The sequence below is a fragment of the Equus przewalskii genome, chromosome 21 (genome assembly GCF_037783145.1).
Source record: "Equus przewalskii isolate Varuska chromosome 21, EquPr2, whole genome shotgun sequence".
NCBI lineage: Eukaryota > Metazoa > Chordata > Mammalia > Perissodactyla > Equidae > Equus > Equus przewalskii.
In genome coordinates, this window is record NC_091851.1 from 21,709,909 (window position 1) to 21,730,922 (window position 21,014).

At 57.3% G+C, this 21,014-nt stretch overlaps 1 protein-coding gene across 1 annotated transcript; it reads left to right on the forward strand.

Moving 5' to 3' along the window:
- The first annotated feature begins 5,046 nt into the window (after nucleotides 1-5,046).
- SCRT2 (scratch family transcriptional repressor 2) lies at nucleotides 5,047-19,880 on the forward strand. Its single transcript, XM_070589026.1, has 2 exons — nucleotides 5,047-6,241; nucleotides 17,125-19,880. Exons 1-2 carry the CDS (start codon nucleotides 6,109-6,111, stop codon nucleotides 17,901-17,903), a joined length of 912 nt encoding a protein of 303 aa, XP_070445127.1. The 5' UTR covers nucleotides 5,047-6,108; the 3' UTR covers nucleotides 17,904-19,880.
- Nucleotides 19,881-21,014: the final 1,134 nt, after the last annotated feature.

Sequence of the window (21,014 nt, forward strand, 5' to 3'; positions counted from 1 at the left end):
CTGGGACCCTGCCACACCCCCACCCACCCCAGTAGGCCCCTTCCTGAAGTCTGCCAAGGCTCTGAGCTCCCGAGCCAATGAGGAACAGAAATGGAAATGTTCTCAGAAATTGCCGCCAGGACCTGTGGAGCTGGAGAGGAGGCAGCGCAGTGGTCAGAGCACTGCCTCTGGAGCTCACCATGTGGGTTGGCCCCACGGCTCATCACCCACTGGCTGGGAAACCTTGGACAAGTGGCTTAACTTCTCTGGGCTCAGTTGCTCCCTCTGTAAAATGGGGCTAAGAATACTGTCTGCCTCAAAAGGCAAGGGTGAGGATTAACCACGGGAATATAGGTAAAGGGCGTAGATCAGTGCCTGGCATGTGGCCCAGAGCTGGAAGTGTTTCCTAAATGAGTAAAGGAAAGAAAAACACGGTGGCGGCTGTGGGGAGGTGCCTGCCACTCGGCTTTCCTACTGACCGCCATCGCTGAGACCTCCAGCCGCAGGACCTTCGCAAGCTGCCACAGTGTGGAAGCCGAGGCCTCTTCCAGGACGATCTGACTGAGGACTGGGCACAGCGGGCATGGGCCTCCTGTGCAGGACATCTTTGTGCTGGAGCTCCCTGTCGGGTTGGCCGGACTTTGTTATAGCCCCACCCCTGCCGGAGGCTCCTCTCCCACAACGGACCCACGCCCACCGACCACATCTTCACCTCCCGCCTCTTCTTTCTCAGGTGTCAGACCTGCCCTTGGTCTGCATGCACCCCTCTTTCCTTCATGGGTGTTAACCCCAGGGCATCTCTTGCACTTCCACCTCCATTTTGACATGTGCTTCCCAGAGGACCAAAGGGACCCAGTAGAGAGCACCGCATTTGTCAAACTCCACGGAACCCACCACAGGCCCCTGGGCAAGTCGTCTCTGAGTCTTGGTGGGCAGAGCTGTGAAACGGCTTCCTTTTCATCCTTCTCCTCCTCTCTTTCCTTTGGCTCCAAGGAGGCCTGGATAAAACACGCTGGAGAACCAGGGCAGAGTAAGTGATGCTTCCCAGAGAAAGAGCCCCATCGGCGTGGACCGGATGCATTTGCAGCCACTCTCCTCCTTGGAATTCATACAGAATTCCATTATCGGTTCTGGACAGCAGCTCAGGGACCATCTTGTCCCATGCCCATTTGACAGATGAGAAAGCTGGAGCCCAGCAGGGGAGCAGAGGGAGCCGAGCCAGGGCTAGAATCAGGCTCCTGACTCCCAGAGCAGTGCTCCTTCCTAACACCATGGAGTGAATCCTGCAAGTATGATGCCCCATCCTCTCTTTACAAATGTGCAGAGGGAGGTTCAGGGCAGCCCTGCCAGCCACCTAGGGTCACATAGCACCAAGATTCACACCAAGACACTGGTAGCTACCCTCCTTCGTGATGGGCAGGGCAGGGTTGACATCTGGAGGACACTCGAGCAGTCTAGGAAGGGCAGAGAGGGCTGAGTCTGCAGCCTCCACCAGCTACACGCATTATGCCAAGCCTAGGGCTCCTGAGGGAGGCGGGCAGTGGGCCACAAGAATATGGGACACTCCCTAGGGCCTCTGTGCAGCAACCATGTGGCCTTGAGCCAGTCATTTCACCCTCATTCGTAGAACAGGCCAATAACAGAGCCTTCTCCCATGAGGCCATGCTGAGGCTTAGATGGGTGAAGACAAGTAAATAAAAACAGTCCATCTTTAGGGGCCAGCCCGGTGGCATAGTGGTTAAGTTCATGAGCTCTGCTTCAGCAGCCTAGGTTCCTGGATTCAGATCCTGGGTGCAGATTTACACCCCTCATCAGCCACGCTATAGTGGTGACCCACATACAAAACAGAGGAAGATTTGCACAGATGTTAGCTCAGCTACAATCTTCCTCAAGCAAAAAGAGAAAGATTGGCAACAGATGTTAGCTCAGGGCCAATCTTCCCCCCACCCCACACAAAAACAGTTGACCTTTATCAAGTCAAGCCACTGTGTGTCAGGCACTGCTCTAAGCATTTACAGGTAATTATCATCTAATCATCACCCCAACCTATTAACATCCCCATTTCACAGATGAGGACACAGAGGCACAGAGAATCACACAGCTGGGAAATGGCAGAGCACGGACTTGAACTGAAAACAGGCTGACCCTAAATCTATCTATCTGAGCCCCTGGCAAGGCCAGCTCTGTGAAGGGTAAGTGTTCAGGACAGTGCCAGGCACACGGAGCTGCTCAGTAATGCTGCTGTTGATACAATAATAATTGCTGTTGTCATTGGGGAAGTTTGTCACCGGTAATGCTATCATCCCCAAAGTCAGAAGAATAAACCTCCTGATACGTTTTGTGAAACTTTATCATTTCTTCTCTTTAGAAAGAAACGAGTAGTTAGCAAGTGCTCAAGATAAATCTTTGTTGGACTGAAAGGTGGTAGGGTTTTTTGAAGAGCACAAGAAGAAGCAGGACAAACCCACAGTCCTAACACCCTCCTTTCACTTGTCCGTGCATGTTTATTTTTATTTTAGTTCATAGCTGTGAACATGTTGTGAGAGATTTCTGGATTCTGCATCCTTCACTTAACATAATTCCATGAGCTTTTCCCCTGTATGTTCATTGTTAACAGCTGTAGAATATTCCATCAAGCGGGCGTCTTCTTCACAACTCCCTCCCCATTTGCTCGAGCCTGGGGTTTTTGTTCCAGCTTCTGATGCGGCAGCAGGCATTCCTGGGAGTAAAATTCTTCCCTTATCTGATGTGACTTGGAGAAGTGAATTCCTGACAGTGGACTTTCTGAAGCCAGTAAGCTGGTGCTGGGGGAGGTCTGGGGGACAGAGGGTCCTTCTTGGCAACCTAGTGATGGAACCGCACCAGCCATTGTGAGTTTCATCCATGCTTAAGGCCTCCCCACCCCTGTAGGTAGTTTTGAACCTCACCATCTGAGCTGAAGGTTTCTGCTTTATCTGCTAAAGGTGCCCACGCCCCCTCCCAGAGCCCTGGGATGTTATCCCCACCCTGACACTAGTGGGCTACGGGACCTTGGGCACGTGACTTCTGTGGGGCCTCTGTCTGTCAGTTCAGGGTGGATGACCTCTCCATCCTGCCCAGTGAGAAGACCTGAGGAGAGTCCAGTCCAGCTCTGTCCCTAAGTTACCGCAGACTCTCACGGTCCTGCAAAGCTCTCTGGGCTCAGTTTCCCCGTCTCTTTGCAAGAGGTTGCAACAGTAGAGCCACCAAGCGGGCAGACGTGAGCTCACAGGCACCCACTCGTCTTACTTACCCCCAGGGACTCGGCGCCCCTAGAGGACAGAGATCCCAGAACCCGGTGCAGACCCCAAACCACGGAAGCACCATGAATGACCATCAACAGCTTCCTCTTCGGCCCGAGCTTGCTGCTCTCTCAGGGCCTTCGAATTTGCGAAGCCTCTGCCTGGAGCATCTTTCCTCAGTTCCTCTCCTTACTGGCTCCATCTCGTCACTCAAGTCTTGGCTCAGATGACACCACTTCCAGGAGACCCTTGCTGGCCACCCTGTCTAGGTACCGGCATGCTCCAGTTTCATGATCTTCACAGCACTGAACAACTATTTGAAAGGATCTTGTTGACTTCAGTGTTTCCTTGTTCAGTGTCCATCCACTGTCCCTTGAATGTCACCTCCAAGAGAGCAAGGACTAGGACTGTTCAGGTCACCACTTATTCCACAGAACCCCACAAACATGGCATAAGTGAGTCCTGGGCGCTCCGGGCACAACTGTCCACATAGACTCACATGGATCGAGTACCTACAATATGCCTGGCACCATTCCAAGCTTTCTATATATAGCAACTCTTGTAATGCTCCCTACAGCCCCTGAGCTAGCAACAATTGTTATTCCCATTTTATAAGTGGGGAAACTGAGGCACAGAGCCGTTGAATAACTTATCCAAGTTCCCATGGCTAGTGAGTAGGGGAGCTGGGACACCCTACTGCATACTGTGAGAGTGCTGAGCCCAACATGGGACTGAGTCCCTGTCCCCATGAAGCTCAGGGGCTAATTCCTTCCACAATATAGGAAGTCAGGAAGACTTCCTGGAAGAAGTGACGCCTCAGCCAAGTCCTGAGGACAAGTAGGGGTGAGCTAGGGTGAAGTGGAGAGAAGGACAAGCTGAACGGAGGAAGCAATGTGGAGGCCAACAGACAAGCAAGAGAGCAGCAAGCCTGAGGGACTAGAAGTACGGCTTGTGTAGCTGGAGTGGGGAATACAGCAGAGTGCGTGTGTGAAGGGTGTGGTCACCTCAACTCTCAGTGACTGAGAGTAAAAAAAAGTCCCAGAGGGCAAAATATGAGGCAGTTCAGCTGGGAAGATGGACAGGGACCCCCAGATCACGCAGGGCCTTGGCAAGATCGGGGGCCCAATTCTATTCTGAGGCTTCTAACCCACAATTCAAAGACTGTGTTTAGCTCTTGACTCAGTGGTGCCCAGAGGCCACTGGAGTCACCGGAAATTTCTGCTGACTCACTGTGGGGCCTCAGGCACCTCCATGCCTTCTCTGGGTCTCAGTCTCCCAACTGGTATTGGATGACCTAGTCCTGAAAGCACATGCCCACTCCATCAGCCTGGCATCTCATAGCAGAATGCTGTTGAACAACGAGATCTTGGCATTCCTGGAGTCTGATTCTGGGACTCTGGTGCACTGGCCATCCCATCCTCTCCGAGGTCAGCCCACCACCATGGCACTTTGCCAAGCAGCCTCTGGGCTGAGGGCTGAGTTTTCCTGCTCCTCGGTCCTGCCAAGATATGGGAGCTCCCCCAGGTTTGTCAGGATGGGGTGTGGGGGGGGTCTGCTCAGATCCTCTCAGAGACAAAGGAGCTGACCTGCAAAGAGTTCCAGCGGGAGCCCCGCTCCCCCTCCCTTTCCCCCTCTCCCTTCCCAGTCCACGTGTCTCTATTGTCTGCTCCCCGCTTCAGGGAAAGACACAGCCTCGGATGTGTCAAAACCACCACCCCCCGGCAGCAGGGAAATTAATTACTGGACGATTTTCACTTCCTCTTGCAGCGCCTGCCTGAGCTAGGCACCGGAACAGGACCGGCTGAGTGGGCCAGCATCGGCATGGGGGACTTGCTCCCCCCAGCAGTTCTGGGAGAAGAAAGTTGAACCCCAAACCCAATAGGGGGCTTCAGTGGGAGGCCCAGCTGGGTTGGGGGGACGACTTCCTCTAATTAAAGCTGAGTGTCCACACTGGCCACTCCAGAACTGAGGGCGAAGGAGAGGACTGGAGGCAGGCGGGTTCCCGCTGGCGAGCTCACACTCTTTTCTTTGCATCCCCTTCCCTGGGTCCCCATGTGCCTGAACTCCCCCTGTCCAGATCACTCTCCCTCCTCTCCCCTTGGCTTCTCCCTCCATCTCGCACTTTTCTTTTCTTTTCTTCGTGTCCCTGGGGGGCTTTCTTTTTGTATGTTTGTATCTCTCTTTTCCTCCCGTAGGTGTGTGTTGCTACTTCTCTCCATTTCTGTCTTTCTTCTCTCTCTGTTTCTCTCTTGTGTCTTTTTGTCCTTATCTTGGTCTCTCTGTTTCTATTTCTACCTCTTTCAGTGTGTCTCTCTCTTCCTCTGTATGTCTCTTTCTGTCTTCCCCCGTGTGTCTCCTCTCCTCTCTCTCTCTCTCTCACACACACACACACTCCTCTTTCTCCGTCTCTCTACATCTCTGCGCCTTCCTCGTCCTCTCTTTCTCCCCTCCTGCCTGCCCGCTGCTCCCTGCGCCTGGCCTGCCCCCACCGCCGCCGGTTCAGGGGAACGTGTGCGGAGCGATTGTCCTGGGGGACATTTGATGGATTAGAGCGCTGAACAGTTCCATTGCTGGGGGACCACCTGATCTCCTCCAGCCTGCGTCCCATATAAAGCCGGCAGCCGGAGTGCTGAGCACAGCTCCAGCGATCGCCTGTCTGCGCGCCGCCGCCACCAAGCCCGAGCGGGAGCCGAGCCCGAGCCGGGGCCGCCGCCACCGGGGCCGGCTCCGCGCTGCCGCCGGCCCGCCGCCCGCTGGGAGCTGTCCAGTGCTGAAACCCCGCGCAGACAGCCAATCGCGCCCGGCTGGCCACCTCCCCCCACCGGGGCCCCACGCAAGTGCCCCCGCCGAGCCCCCTGCCAGTCGCACCATGCCGCGCTCCTTCCTGGTAAAGAAGATCAAAGGGGACGGCTTTCAGTGCAGCGGGGTGCCGGCCCCCACCTACCACCCCTTGGAGACCGCCTACGTGCTGCCTGGTGCCCGGGGGCCGCCCGGGGACAACGGTGAGTGGGACCCTGCGCGGGGATGGCGACGGTGGGGGGAGCAGCGGGGAGGGGAGTTCGGGCCCTCCCCAACTCGGGCCACGAGGAGGGGTGCGCGCGGCAGGGAGCCCCGGGAGGAGATTTCCCGGGCTGTGCGCGCCTCCGGGGCTTCCCGAGGGCCAGGCGGGCGGGGCAGAGGCTAGGTCCGTACAAAGGGAAAGTCGCAGGGTGGGCCCATCCCGCAGCCACGCGCCGGCCCGGACTTTGAAAGTTGTGGCCCCAGAACGGGGCTGGAGTGAGGGGTGGTGAGAACATGGAGAGAGAGAGGGGCCCATGAAGGGCTAGTGCTGGGGGGGGGGCTAATGCACAAGGCAGTCTGAGGGTCCCCTGTCCCTGGTTGAGGGAAGGAGGGTGGCTGCCTGAGTGGGCTACCCTGGCGGGCAAGGTAAGCAGGCCTGGACCACCAGTCCCTGAGGAGCTGGGGTTCACTCCCTGGGGGTAGCTGGGGGCACCCTCCTTCCCTTCAACCCTGCTCCCCCTAGCAATGCCGGACAAGTGTTCTCAGGCCCCCTCTCTCAGCAACTCTTTTGTTACCCTCAGCCACATGCCTGCCAGAAGCTGGGCAGTCCTGGGGACTGTGAGGAAGAGGGGATTTCTAGGAGGGATTTCTAGGAGGGCTTCCCCTAAAGTGGTTCCTGGTCCCCTGGCTGCACTCCCTCCCGGCTCCCAGCTTCTCACCCCCTCCAGAGCCAGCTTTGCCGCTCCTAGTGAGCCCCCACCCCCAACACACTCCATCTCTTCTCAGAGCAAGTTGCTGCAGGGACAAGGGTTTGGGGGACAAGAGAGGTCATTCAGGCTCAGAAGGGGGTGATCTCTGGAGGGTGTGGAGAAGCAGCAAAGATGCTTCTGTGGACCCCACCCCCCATCAAGTGGATCACAAAAGAGTTCTCCACTGATGGCCCCACCAGGGCAAGTGTCTGGAGAGGAGGCGTCCTTTTGGCAGTAAGAAATCTGACATCACATGTGGTATCAGCTTTGGGGAGTGTGTGTGTGTGTGTGTGAGAGAGAGAGAGAGAGAGAGGAGGGAAGAGGAGAGGAGAAAAAGGAGAGAAGAAAGGGCTGAGGATGAGGGGGAGCTGAGATGGCAAGGGCAGGAGCCCAGGAGGCTGGGAGCTTCCGCCTCGGGGATTTCCAAGCACTTCGCCCACATTCCATCACTCTGCCAAGCCAGGTAGCAAGAGGGCGCTGGGCAAAGGGCTCTGTGACCTCGCCAAGGTCAAAGAAATTAGAGAGTGATCAGGGATACAGCCACAGCCACCAGCCCCTGGTCTCCCCCGGATCCCCAAGAGAACCACCCCTCTTTGCTTTGCTCATGTGTCCCTTATTCTACTGTCCTCTTTTCTTGACCCCAGGGCCTCTTGGGGTCGAGGACAGAAGCCCAGGGACATGGCTGGGCTTGGCTGTGTGCTCGCAGGACACAGGGTGGACCTGGGGCCGTGCCAGGGCTGGGAGTGTGTGTGCGGAGAGCTGGGTAGAAAGTGAAATTCCTGCAAGACTAGGATGTGGATCCCTTGAGGGAACTGACACAAAGCCCTGGGCTCCCACCCCCTGAGGCCCCCCGGTCCTGTCCCCAGGCCAGTGGAGGAAACCCAGAGAAGCCCAGAGAATTTCTCATGCACAGCCAAAACTGCAGGCTGTTCCTCAGGAAGGAGGGAGGAGTGCCTTGCCTTGAATTCAGTCCAAAAAAGCTTTGAATAGAGCCCCTGAGTGAATAAGCAGGGACAGTGCAAAGCCATAAGCAGGGTGTTCTTAGGGAGGTTCCACCAGGTTTGATCTTCTAGAACCGCCCCTGTCTTTGGCCATTTCCCCGAAAGGCTCCAGACCAGCTCCCTGGCCTCTGGGGAATCCTGAGGCTGTCCTGATAGGCCAATATCTGGCCTGGAACTCTGGGAGGGCTGGGCTCTAGATCTCTGACTTGCTGTGTGACCTTGGGCAAGTGCCTTCCCTTCTCTGGTCCTCTGCCTCCCCAGCAGTGAGAGTTTGGATGGCATGAGCTAAGTATCTCTCTAACTTTGACAAGCTCAGCTTCTGTGAAGGGCAAGTGTGAGATGGGAGGCACTGAAGATGCCTGGAGGGAGGCCATTTTCAGGGTTTCTGTAGGGGTACATTTACCATTCGATGTCTGGCCAAGGGTGGCAGAGTTTCTGAGACCAGGCATTTTTCTTGGCTTCCATCCCTGCAAGCTGCCCCATGGTGAGGACAGGCACCTTGGCCTGGCCACCTTGGCAGTATCTGCATCAGACGGTTAGTGCAAGAGACTGGGCTGACCCTTTAAGCCTGGGTATGGCTGAGAAACGCAGGGTCTGCCTTGTCCTGTTTTCAGGGGCCTCTCCTATCCCTGGGGTGTGGCCAGATGGGCAGTGAAGGCTCCCTCACTCCACCGGTGGGTAGGGGTCCTGGGGTCCTCGAGAGCCTGCTGGCTCCTAGTGGCCCGTTGTCTCTGCTCTGCCGGAAATAACCTTGCTGAGCGTTTGAGGGAAGTGTGAAAAATTGCTGAGCCGACGTTTTTCTCTCCCAGCGTGTGTAAGTGTGCTGGGTAAACAAGGAGAAAGAGAGGAGGGGGGGAGGGGGAGAGTGAGGGAGGGAAGGAGGGAGGGGGGAGGAGAGAGGGAGGGAGGAGGGAGGGCCTGGGGCTGGAGATAGTTCCAGTTATTAGAAAGATCCTCTTACAAGCCATTCCTGCAGCAAAGGCTGCAGGGTCAGGATGGGGCTGGTGGGAGGGGAATCCAGTGGGACAGGGAGGGGGCCTGTGAATGTGGAGGTCAGAGGAACCACTGGCTCCTAGCTGACGAAGATGCAGGACCCTAAATTAAAGAAGTGTACCCCCAGCTTGGGGAATGCCTGGGAGTGCTGGCTGCTGGAGAATTCCTGGAGGACTCCTCCTACACACACAGACACACACACACATGCACACACACACGCGATGCTCTTCTTTGCTTCATGCTGCCTTCCTGTTCAGCTTCTGTGGGCTGGGCAGAGGGTGCAGCAGGTGCATCTGGGCTCCAGAACCCACAGAACCCCTAAATAGGGAAGGGGAAGCCCCCCAAATGGGGGATGTGCCAGGTGTCTCTGCAGAGCTCCCCAAAGGAGGAAAACCAGATGGAACCTCACCCGGTCCCCAGTACAATGCCTCTCCCCCCACCCCCACCCCCCCCACCCCCGGCTGGCTCGCCCTGCTCCTGCACTGGGCTCTGCCTCCATGCAGCCTGCCCTTCGCCTCCTCTCCCCTGGGTGATGCTGAGCACAGATTCAGTCTCTCAGGGAGATGCCAACTCACATCCTCCTCACCCTCGCAGAACCACCTCGCCCTCCAGCGCCACCAAGCCCACCCACCCCTTCGCGGGCCCTGGCCCCATCCCGGGGGATGCTGTGGACTCTCAGCCATCCCAGAGAAGGCTGCTGCTCACCCATGAGCTTGGCTGTGGTCTCCGTGGGCCACCGCTAAGGACATCTTCACTGTCCCTGGAGTGTCTACCTCCCCTTACACCCTAACTCTGGACTCCGGCCGGCGCCAGGTACCCCTTCCTCAGCACCCCGCTCCGTCCTGCCCCCATACTCCTTCAGAGTGCATGCAACCCAGGGAGATGAGGATCAATGCCAATCCAATAACGCGGGTGTCCGCCCTCCGCGGCTACATTAAGCCTCCCCGGCAGGCTGAGGAAGCTCCCGCTTCTACCCATAGGCTTATTTAGTCGACCACATTATACCAGCACCCGCTTCCGCTCACGCCCTCTGATGGCGCCAGGGAGTCGCTCCAGGCCAGGCCCAGGAGCCCGGCTGAAAGTCCCCAACCACCCTGCACCTAGGAAAGTCCATCTGGGGAGCAGGGATGCAAAAGGACTGCCCCAATCCAGTGGCAGAAGGAGCCCAGAGAAGGCTGGGGAGGTGCCCAAGGACACACAGCAGGCCCATCTGGGTCTTCTTTAACCACGACTTCCCCTGGCATATCTGTCTTCACTCACATCCAAGGCCCAGGTTAGAGACATGTCAGAGGTCCCGGCTCAGAGTCTAGGTCCAACATCCAGCCCAACATCCATGTCCAGACCTGCGGTCCAGGTCCAACGTCTACACCCAGGCTTAGGTCTAGGACCAGGTCCAAGGTCTAGATCCAAGGTCAATGTATGAGGTTATAGGTTCCATCTGAGATTCAGGATAATCCATGTCTAAGTTCAAGTTTCAATGTCCAGGATCAGGTCCAGGTCAACGTTCAGGGTCCAGGATCAAGATCCAGGTCCAATTTCTAGTCCAAGTTCACGTCCAGGTCCATTCTCAAGGCTGGCTGGGCTCAAGTCTCAGATCCACTGTTAGCTTTCTCTGTGGCCTTGGTCTAATCTTCCCCAACTCCAGCCTCAGTTTCCCTCTCATGAAATGAAGCAGTTGAACTTGATCTCTTTCAGCTCTTTCTGGGGACCCAGAAATCTGATTTTCCTAAGAATTAGTTAGTGGGAGTGTAGAATAACAGGGCCCATGTGGGATATGGAATCTGGGGCCCACAGTCCCTCCTAAAGCCTGGGGTCACACCGGGGACATGAGGGACCCGAGCTGAGCATCCACTCTTCAGACAGTGTGTTTGTGGTCCCTAAGGGCGGGCAGGAGAGTGCATATAGGCCGTGTGTCAGCACAGCAATTTAAACATCCCCAAATCTGCCCCCACACACACTGCGGGCAAACGGCAGCACTGGCAGAGGAGGGTCAGCCCCAACCTGCCGAGGCGAACCCGCGGCCAGTGCGGGTCCATGACTTGCCCAAGGTCAGAAAGGCATAAACAGTGGACCTTGTCACACCTCCCTGGGGGCTGCTTCATCTGCGTGTTCTAGGGGTCCCCACATCCTGGAGGCCCTCTGGGGGGCACGGCGAGACACCGCTGAGAGAGATGAGGGCCCCAGAACTCTTGGCCTCCTTCCCGGCTGTGGTGGCCCCTGGAGTGGAGTGTCCACGGCCAGCCCTCGCGTAGGAAGGGAGGTTGGAACGGGTCCTCTGACTGCACCCTTCTGGGGCAGAGAGAGGAAGGGCAGAAAGCAGGAGGGCTGGAGAGACCATGCTCACCGTGCGAGAAACCCTGTCTCTGGAAGAGGCCCAGGAAAGGCCCAGGGGAGATTCCTCTGAGGGAGCAGCAGGCGCTCCCCCAAGCAGTGCTGGGAAATTCAAGACCCTCAGCCACCCACCCCATCTCCACAGCTCCTTGAAAATCTTTCCTATTGATTCCTGCAGAGCTGTGGACCTCCCTGTGGGCCACAGAAATTGGGTCACAGTCAGGAAAAAACAGAATATGGGGATTTCAGGAGGTGGGGTTGGTGGGGAGGGGCCCTGGAATCCTCTAGACACTCCCTGGGCCTGGGTCAGTGGGCATCAGCCCCACGCCTACAGCCCTGGTCATGCTAGACCAGACCTTGCTGTGCCCCCTGCTCGTGTGGACTCAGAGACCCTCCCCAGTGGGCAGGTGTACCAGCTGTCAGGCCCTTGGAGGAGGTGGGTGTTATTTCTGGTCCAGTGCCCAGGGAACCGCTAACAAAGATGCTATAATAAGGGGAGGGGGAGGCACCAGCCCCTTTGCCCAGCTCTGAGCAGACAGGAGAAACTATTTTTATCCCACTTTGCTGCTGACAGACCTGGCTTTCTGCTCAGCTGGCTGGAGCTGATTCTTGAGGCCTGAGGCCCTGGCACAGCAAGAAGCAGCTCTAAATATACCCATGCAGCAGCCCCTCAGCCACCGCCCCCCCCCCCTAGTACGGCTGGGCCCTCCTCAGGAAAGTGGGCCACCTGGGAAGCTGGCCCCCCACCGGCCCCTCTCTTTCTCTGCCGATCTAGAGACAGAGAAGTGGGACCAGGGCTGGAAATTCCCTGGAGGGAGTTTGGGACCCTGGGAATCTGGGAGAGACAGGGAAAAGGAGCCCTGGACTGGGAGACAAGAGGCCAACCTAGCTTTGATGAGAAGTCGCTTTGTGACCTGAGGTAGGTCAAGGCCCCTCTCTGGGCCTCAGCAGAACTAGGGCACGGGAAGAAGTGACCATTGTGCTCCCTTAGACATGAGCAAATATGCATAAAGCACTGAGCAGGTGCCTTGTACACAGTAAGTGCTCAATAAGTGTTAGTCATTACTTTTATTAATTATTATTATTTACAAAAATTTACAAGGGGCTGGAGCACTTTCTAGAACAGCTTCTCCCCACCTCCCGCACCCCATCATCCCATCAGACACAGGCCAACTGGAGGGTGGATTTGAAGAAACCCACCATCTCTCGTCCCCACCACCTGGAAATCCTCCCTCCCCCAGCACACCTCCACGGCCGCTCAGGAGTTTTGGAAAAACCACAGGCGTTGGCGGGTGTCAAGCCTAACTCGTCCTCAGTGACCTTGGCCAATCCTCTCCCGTCCCCAGCCCTCTGGGCTTAGTGCAGTGCCTGGCACACGGGGAGGGCTCAGGAGGGAAGCAGCAGTAGGACTTGGTGGAGATGCCTCCTGCCCCCACCTTACCCCAAGGCGTCAGTGGGTGAGACAGTGTCTGCAGAGGGCCCAGCACCTTCGTTCTCATAAAATTCCCTTCCCACCACTCCTCTGGGTGCAGGATTTTTTTTAATGGATTTGGCAGCTTCCATCTAAAACATCAAGACTCTTGGGCAGGGAAAACCAAGTCATTCTCAGGTGACACGTGCATGACATCTACACATCTCCAAACTGTTTCTGAGCCTTCCCCATAGCCTCACGTGGCAGGAGTGGCTCTGGTCCCTTGCCCTCAAATGTGGGATTTGAGTCCAGAGAGGCTGTGTGACTTGCCGAAGGTCACACAGCTAGGGTATGAGTAAAAGGGCCAGGAGAAGAGACCTGGCTCTTCTCCCTGGGTCCCTCCCTGCCTCTTTCGAGATCTAAGCAAGAGAGCCCTGTCTCCCCCTGTCAGCTGGGGGACAGGCAGCTCAGCCTTCCACAGTCACCTGTGGGGCAGAGGAAGGCACTCCAAATCCATCTGGTTTTGACACACAAACTTAGAAGAGCATGGCCTATGGTGTCCTAAAGGAGCCTCCAGGGTTGAGGCCCAGAGAGGTGGGGTGGTTTACCCAAGGTCACCTTGGGCAACCTGGGACCCCCATGTGTGTCTCTCACTCTGGCAGATTAGAAGGCTATCACCAGGAAATGCAGGGATAATAGTAATGGCAATAATAACGACAGCTTGAGAGGCTGCTGCGTGCCAGGAATTGTACACTTTACAGGCAATGATTCATTCAGTCCTATTATGAGCTCCCTTACACAAATGTGGCACCACAAGGTTAAACAACTTGCCCAAGGTCACCCAGCTAGGGAGAGGTCGTGGAGAACAAGGTGGAGGTGATGGGGGCTGTGGGGCGGGGACAGGACAATGGGCATCACTGAGACATCTATTCAGCCACGGGGCAGAAAGGGTCTTTAGAGTATGCAGCCGACCTTCTTCCTGGACAGACCTGGACCAGAGGTTAAGCAACCGGCCAAGGTCACAAAGCAAGTTAGAACCACCTCCTGCTAATCTGATCCCCCGCCGGCAGTGCACGCCAAACTCCACAGCTGCACCAGGCCTGGCCCCACGATTCCAGCCCCCAAGGCAATTCCGCATCCCTCCCTATGCAGAGAGCAGCCTTTGTTTGAGGCGCCCCTATTTCTGTGTCAAGAGCCCCCGCAGGGACTGGAGTAGGTGCTGGAGTGCCGCAGGCCGCCACCAGAGGGCGCCAGGGGCAGGGAGCCCAGTTGGGGTGAGGACCACCTGGTTCATGGAGCCGCCCAGGAGAGGAGGTAGAAATCACACACGCTGGGGGAGTAAACAGAGGCCCAGAGAGGAGCAGCAAGAGGAGTCTGGGCTGACGCCGAGAAAACCGCAGCACACAAACTCACCTGGGGAGATTGTTATTCTTAGTAATAACAGCCAACGTGTACTGTGGGTTTACAATGTGCCAGGCCCTGGGTGAGAATTCTGGCTCTAAGTTACTAGCTGTGCGACCCTGGGCTTGTTACTTAACTACCTTGTGCCTCAGTTTCCTCATCTGTAAGACGGTACCAACCTTAAGAGTCATAAGGCTGGAATGCATTTGTGTGTGAGGCCTTTAAATCATGTCTGACACACAAGTGCCCCAGGAGTGTTCGTTATTATCTGGCCACTTTTCACTTACATTTGTTTACTCATGGGCTCCTCACTGCAACTGTATGTGTTATGTGCTTTTATGATTCCCCATTTACAGCTGGGGAAACAGAAGCACAGAGAGGTCAAGAAGTTTGTCCAAGATCACACAGCTGGGAATAGTAAAGCGGAACTCAGTCTAGGCTGTGTGGCACTCAAGTTGCGTTCTTAAACGATATGCCATTCTTCTAATGACAGAACATGCCAGGGCCTGGTCACATGATCGGTGACCCCCTCCAAATGGATTCTTTACTATCCTCATATCTAGAGAAAGGAGCTGAGGTGCAGAAAGATGCATGACCTGCTCAAGGTCACCCGGCTACAGTCTGTGTTGGGGAATCAAGTTGTCCCAAGACCAGGGACAAGCAGAGAGAATGGCCTGTAGCAGACCCTGCTGGGCTAGGGGGTGAGGCTGGCCTGGCAAATCTTTATTACCCATTTCACAAATACTTATTGAGTGCCCACTAGCTGGGGGCCTAGAGATGGGAGGTGAACAGCCCAGCCACCGCCCCTTCCTCAGGGACCCTCAGTGAGTAGAAAATGGGGGGAGCACTGCAGTGGCTTCCAACCCTCGCTCCACCCCTTGAGCAAGTACCACCACCATTCTACACCTCGGCCTCCTTATCTGTAATTCAAGGATTTTTGTGATGATCCAGTGAGGTGATGGGAGTGAAGCTCTCAGCACAGAGCTGGGCACATAGTAAGCGCTCAATAAATATTAGCTGCCATCATCATCAGTAATCACGATGGGAAGAAATACAGAAGGAGAAAGAGGGGGTCTGGGAGTAGCCAATGGGTATTTAACTCAGTTTCAAACAATACTCCCCGAACTTTTTGGGGCCTGAGTACCAGGACTGATCCTGGAATGGGAGGTAGGGGAAGCTCCAGACCAAAGGCAGATAGCAGGGAGGAGCGGGGTGCTGAGAGGCTGGGCAAGTGCCCCACCCATTTCAGAACTGACAGGGCCACTGCCCTCTGCATCCGACCACAGAGTGCCTCCCTGCTGAGTCACGCACCCCCACAAGCCCCCATCACTGCATGTGCAGGCAGCTGAAGGGAGAGAGGGAAAAATAAGGGCACACCCTGGCCTTCAGGGTTGGGGGACAGTTTGCACAGACTTCCCCCTGTGACCATCCCAAATGCCAGAAGAGAGGCCGAGGCACGGAGGCCCAATCAGGCAGGCCGTTTGAAGGAAGGCAGGCTCGGAATCTGGCTCCCTGCTTACAAAAACCCTCTGCCATCCGCTCACTTGAGTAGGGGAGGCTGGGGTGGGGGGGGGGGGCGACACAGATCTCAGGGGTCCGAAGGAGAGGACCAAACGCCCCCTGTGCCACTCCCCCACTGTGAAACCTCGGAAAGAGCCCTAACCTCCACTGTCCTCCAGAATCAAAGGGCGATGGAAACACTTGTTAGTTTAGTGCCGGGTTGATACGTTTGTGCATGTCTGCCAGGAACTCTCCAGGGGGCCCAGGCTCCAGGGTTCTCAGGAGGGTGCTAGGGCCATGCGAGGCACTGGGAGACACAGACAAATCCGGTGGCCCCTGCCCCCGGGGAGCCCCTGTGGAATCCCCCAGGAGAGCCACAGCCAGCCCACCCACCAATCACGCAAACCCAAGATGGACAGGATTTCTGGTCCAACTCTAGAGGGAAGGGAGCAGCGCGGGGAGGGGAGTCCTCACAGGGGGCACTCCAGAAGGCTTCCAGTGGAGCAGGGAGCAAGGCAGGCCTGGGAGCAAGGACAAGGAGGTCCCTCTCCTGGAACACCTATTCCACGCCACACCCTTGACCTCTGAAACCCTCCAGCCGCCCTGCGAGGTGGGTCTAACAGCATGAGATCCATTTAGGCACCATCTATTCACCGTACCCCTCTCCAGAGCCTGGCACATGCTGGGCACACGGATCCAGCCCCGGGAAGCTCACAGTCTGGTGGGGGAGGCAGACAATTAAATAATCTTCAGTGAAGTCACTTTTTCGAGCAAGTAAAAAGCATAATTATAATAGCTAACATTTATACAGCAATTACTGTGCGCTCCCTCTCTCTTTCTCAATTTCCTTATATGTAAAATGGGGATTATAATAGTACCTACTCGGCGGGGTCTGTGATGGTTAAATGAGCTAACATGCGTGAAGCATCAAGTGCTTACTGGCACACGGTAAGCGCTTAATACATGGTTCTTTCCATCACTTCACTCAGTCCTTCCAAAGACCCTGGGAAGGAGTGTCCAATTATAAGCTCCATTTTGTGGATGAGGAAACCGAGGTTCAGAGAAGTTATAGCATTGGAATGGCAGGATGTCGTTGGAATAAAGACAGCATGGGCTTCGGCGTCAGCCTGCAAAGGCTTGAATCTGGCTCCATCACTTACAAGCTGTGAGCTTAGACTATACGCCTCAGTTTCTCTATCTGTAAAGCGGCTGTAATAATAAGACCTCCCCTGCGTGTCTGTGAGCACTTAAGAGAACACAAAGCCAGCACACAGGGCCCCGCGCTCCACGAGGATGGGGTGGGCGGTATTTTCACTGTGGTCCACGGAGGAGGGATCTGACCCAGGCAGCCTGACGCCAAGAGCAGAGGCGCACGACAGCGACCAATGTCTTACAAGCAACCATCCTCTTCCAAGAGCGCCCGCGGGGCGGCCGAGCTGGGGGGCGCGCGGGTGACCCGGGGCCTCACCTTCCTGCCTGCTCCCCTCTCGCCCCTCCAGGTTATGCCCCGCACTGCCTGCCCCCCAGCAGCTACGATGCGGACCAGAAGCCGGGCCTGGAGCTCGCGCCGGCCGAGCCCGCGTACCCGCCGGCGGCGCCCGAGGAGTACAGCGACCCCGAAAGCCCGCAGTCCAGCCTGTCGGCGCGCTACTTCCGCGGGGAGGCGGCCGTGACCGACAGCTACTCCATGGACGCCTTCTTCATCTCGGACGGCCGCTCGCGGCGGCGGCGCGGCGGGGACGCGGGGGGCGCGGGGGATGCCGGCGGCGGGGGGCGCGCGGGGCGCGCGGGGGCGCCGGCGGGGGGCGGGCACCGGCACGCGTGCGCCGAGTGCGGCAAAACGTACGCCACGTCGTCGAACCTGAGCCGCCACAAGCAGACGCACCGCAGCCTGGACAGCCAGCTGGCGCGCAAGTGCCCCACGTGCGGCAAGGCGTACGTGTCCATGCCCGCGCTCGCCATGCACGTGCTCACGCACAACCTGCGCCACAAGTGCGGCGTGTGCGGCAAGGCCTTCTCGCGGCCCTGGCTGCTGCAGGGCCACATGCGCTCGCACACGGGCGAGAAGCCGTTCGGCTGCGCGCACTGCGGCAAGGCCTTCGCCGACCGCTCCAACCTGCGCGCGCACATGCAGACGCACTCGGCCTTCAAGCACTACCGCTGCCGCCAGTGCGACAAGAGCTTCGCGCTCAAGTCCTACCTCCACAAGCACTGCGAGGCCGCGTGCGTCAAGGGCGCCGAGCCGCCCCCGCCGCCTCCCGCCGGGCCCGCCAGCTGAGCCCCTGCCGCCCCCCGGGCCCCTCACGCGCGCCCTCTGCGCCCTCTCCACCCTCCAGCTGCGTTTCCCTCCCACGCCCCTCGTGGGGACCCCCCCCAGCCTCCCAACCAGGAACTTTTCTCTCCAGCCCCCAAACCCGTCACTCCCTTCTGGCACTGTCTTCCTCAGTGTAGCCCCACCCTCGTCCTTTCCGGCTACCGAGACTCGGACCTTGACCCCCTGGCCATGCCCCCAAGGCTCCCAACTCAGGCACCAGGTCCGCACCTCTCCCAGGCCTCAGAGCTGGAATCTTCGCCCACCCAGACCCTGTACCTCTCCCCTTGTAACTTTCAGACCTTTTTGACGCTCTCTGACCATTCCTCTCTCGGAGCCCCCAATCTAAGGCCCAAACCTATCCTTGCCTCTCACACCTGCCTTGGTTTCCCCATTCCCAGCAGGACGCAGACCCTGCGGCCCCCGGACCCCACTCCAACCCCAGACCTCCAAGACCCAGTCCAGTCTCCCTGTGCGCGTGCCCATCCAGGGATCTACTCCTCACCCCTCTTGGAGTCCCAGTCTGTTCCTGATCCCCTCCAGGGTCCAGCCATTCACACACCGCGGCCACCACCATCCCCACGCTCACACACATTGTCAGTCCTGGGGGCCTTCTCACTCCCACCTCTTACTCTCTCCAGACCCCCTCGCGCTCATCCCTGGAGCAGCTCTCACCCCTCTGAGTTCACCCGGCCTGGGGCAGACTGGAGGGGTCCATCAGGCCCTGCCCCCGCATGTAGCCCCTGTCTCACCCCAGGACAGCCCCTCCCTCGGCTGCCAGCCTTGAGCTGCCCTCTCCCCAGATTGTGAGCACTTTCCCCCACCCCCAGGACTACAGGTACCCTCCTTGTTTGTTGGGGGGAGGTCTGGGGCACCTCACAAATGCCCTTTCCCCCGTCCGGCTGGGCCTCTCCAGTTATTTATTTGTGTATTTATTTATTTATCTATTTATTATTCTATTTAATCTCTTGGCCTCACCCAGGGACAGTTTGGCTTCCCCAGCTGGACTGGGAGGTCAGGGAGCCAGGCAAGGAGAGGGACAGCAAAGGCCATCGAGGGCTGTTCCCCCCACACACACCCGGCCTGGAGTGAGGGAGAAGCCCCACCCTCCTCAGAGCCTGAGCTCGCTGGGGAAGGGGGCACCGGAACGGGAGGGGTAGCTTGCTGACCCTCGACGGCGGGATGGGGGCGTGAGGAGGTCCAGGCGTGGGGCAGGTCCCCGTCTCCAGAGCCTTCCACTCCCACTCCAGGGAGACCGGAGAGAGGCGCCTCCTCGATTTGTTTCCGATTTATTCCTCTTCTCGAGGGACCCCAGCTTCCAGGGACCGATTGAGCCCCGGACCCCGCTGGGGCCTCCGGCCCGCTCCGCTCCCCGGGAGGAGCGGTCCCTCCCGGCCACGTCTATGCAACTCTCCCGGGCAGAGGGGCCGGGGCTGCCAGGCACCCCCGTTGGCCGCCACTACCTCCCCCGCCGCGCTTTTGCATGCCCGGGCGAGGACCGAAGCACACCCCTCCGCGCTCACCGGCCCTGGTTCCCTCTGCTTTAAGCACACGCCTCTGCCCCGTCGCTAGGGGCCCAGCTCGGGGCAGGGGTCCCGGATTCTCCGACCCTCCCCCGCTCCTCCAAGCCACAAAGGAGGGTGGAGACTGGAGGGGCCTCTGGCGCAGGGGAACTTCCCTAGGGCTTCTCAGCTCCAGGCCCACCAGGGACGGGAGGCGGCAGGGATGGGGGAGGCAGAGGGGTCGCAGAAGCAATTACGGAGGGGGTTGACCCTGTAAATAGGAATTTCCGACAGCAATAATTTTCCATGCATGCTAAGCCTTTGGCCATATTTTGTACGAGCGCTTGGCGCTCCCCTCCTCCCTCTCCCCCCATCCCCTGCCCTTCCTCACCTCCAGCAGTATTACTTGTAACGCAATTCAGGGATATTAAAGGGACTTTGGCCACTCAACAGCGCCTCTGGACCTTGTGGTGGGGACTAGGGGGGTAGGGGGAGAGGAGGGCGTCTGAGGCAGCCGATTTTTTCTACTCTATTTCCCTCCCTGTAGCCACAAGGGGTCGCACAGCTCCAGGGGTCCCTTGACATGGACATGGTCCCAGGCATCCTCAATCCTAACTATTCCTCAAACACTGGGGTCACAAACCCAAAGAGTTCAAGAACCAGATTAAAAACATAAGAGAGTAAAACAGGTTACCTTAAGACATTAGGGAATGGTGGAGCCTGTGTAACAGAAAAGAGATGTCTCACCTTAAAGAACTGAGATTCAAATTAACTACACCAGCCAAACAAATACAACTGTGGACCAGATTTGTCCCGTGGCAGCCAGTTTACAACTCCTGTATTCTTCTCCACTTCATCTCCTGCTGTTCTGGGGGAGTCTGCCCGGCCCTATTGGTCATTCATGCAGCAAGTGTGTGCATGCAAAAAGGTTGGCTTTGGCTCAGCAGGCAAAACTGTCTGAAAACAGTGAGCTGCCCCTAGAGCTTGTGAGCTCCCTGTGGCCAAAAGTGTCCAGGACGATGTTGGATAACCAGTCCATCCTCCTTGCCAGCTGCCTTGGTGATCTTTCAAGATACAAAGCTGCCCTTACCTTACTAGAAACCTCACTGGGGACCACCAACCCCATGCCACTTAACTCCAACCCCCAACACAGACTCCCCGAGAGGTGGGGCCATGTGCTTTGAGGGCTGGATGCCGGGCTGGGGGGTGGGGGCTCCAGGCTGGAGCCCCATCACCCCTGGGGCCACCTTTCTGGTTTGGTTTCCTCCTTTTTTAGGCAATGCACTCAACTTTCAGACTCACCCTAGTGCCTCTGCCTTTCCCTCTACACACCTCCGGACGGGAGGCTGCGTCCTGAGCGATGTGCTCGGTGTCTCCAGCGATGACAGCAGTGTGGGAACAATCACAAAGTCTCCATCGGGGTTTGGGGCCCAGGCACCAGATGCCTTCTCTAGCCATCCACACCCAGTCCTTGGTGGCTGCACATGCTCCTGACTGGCTGTTGCATCGATGACGTTTGTTTCAGGTCCAGGCAACAGAACCCACTCCAGATCTGCATTTTATAAACATCTAATTC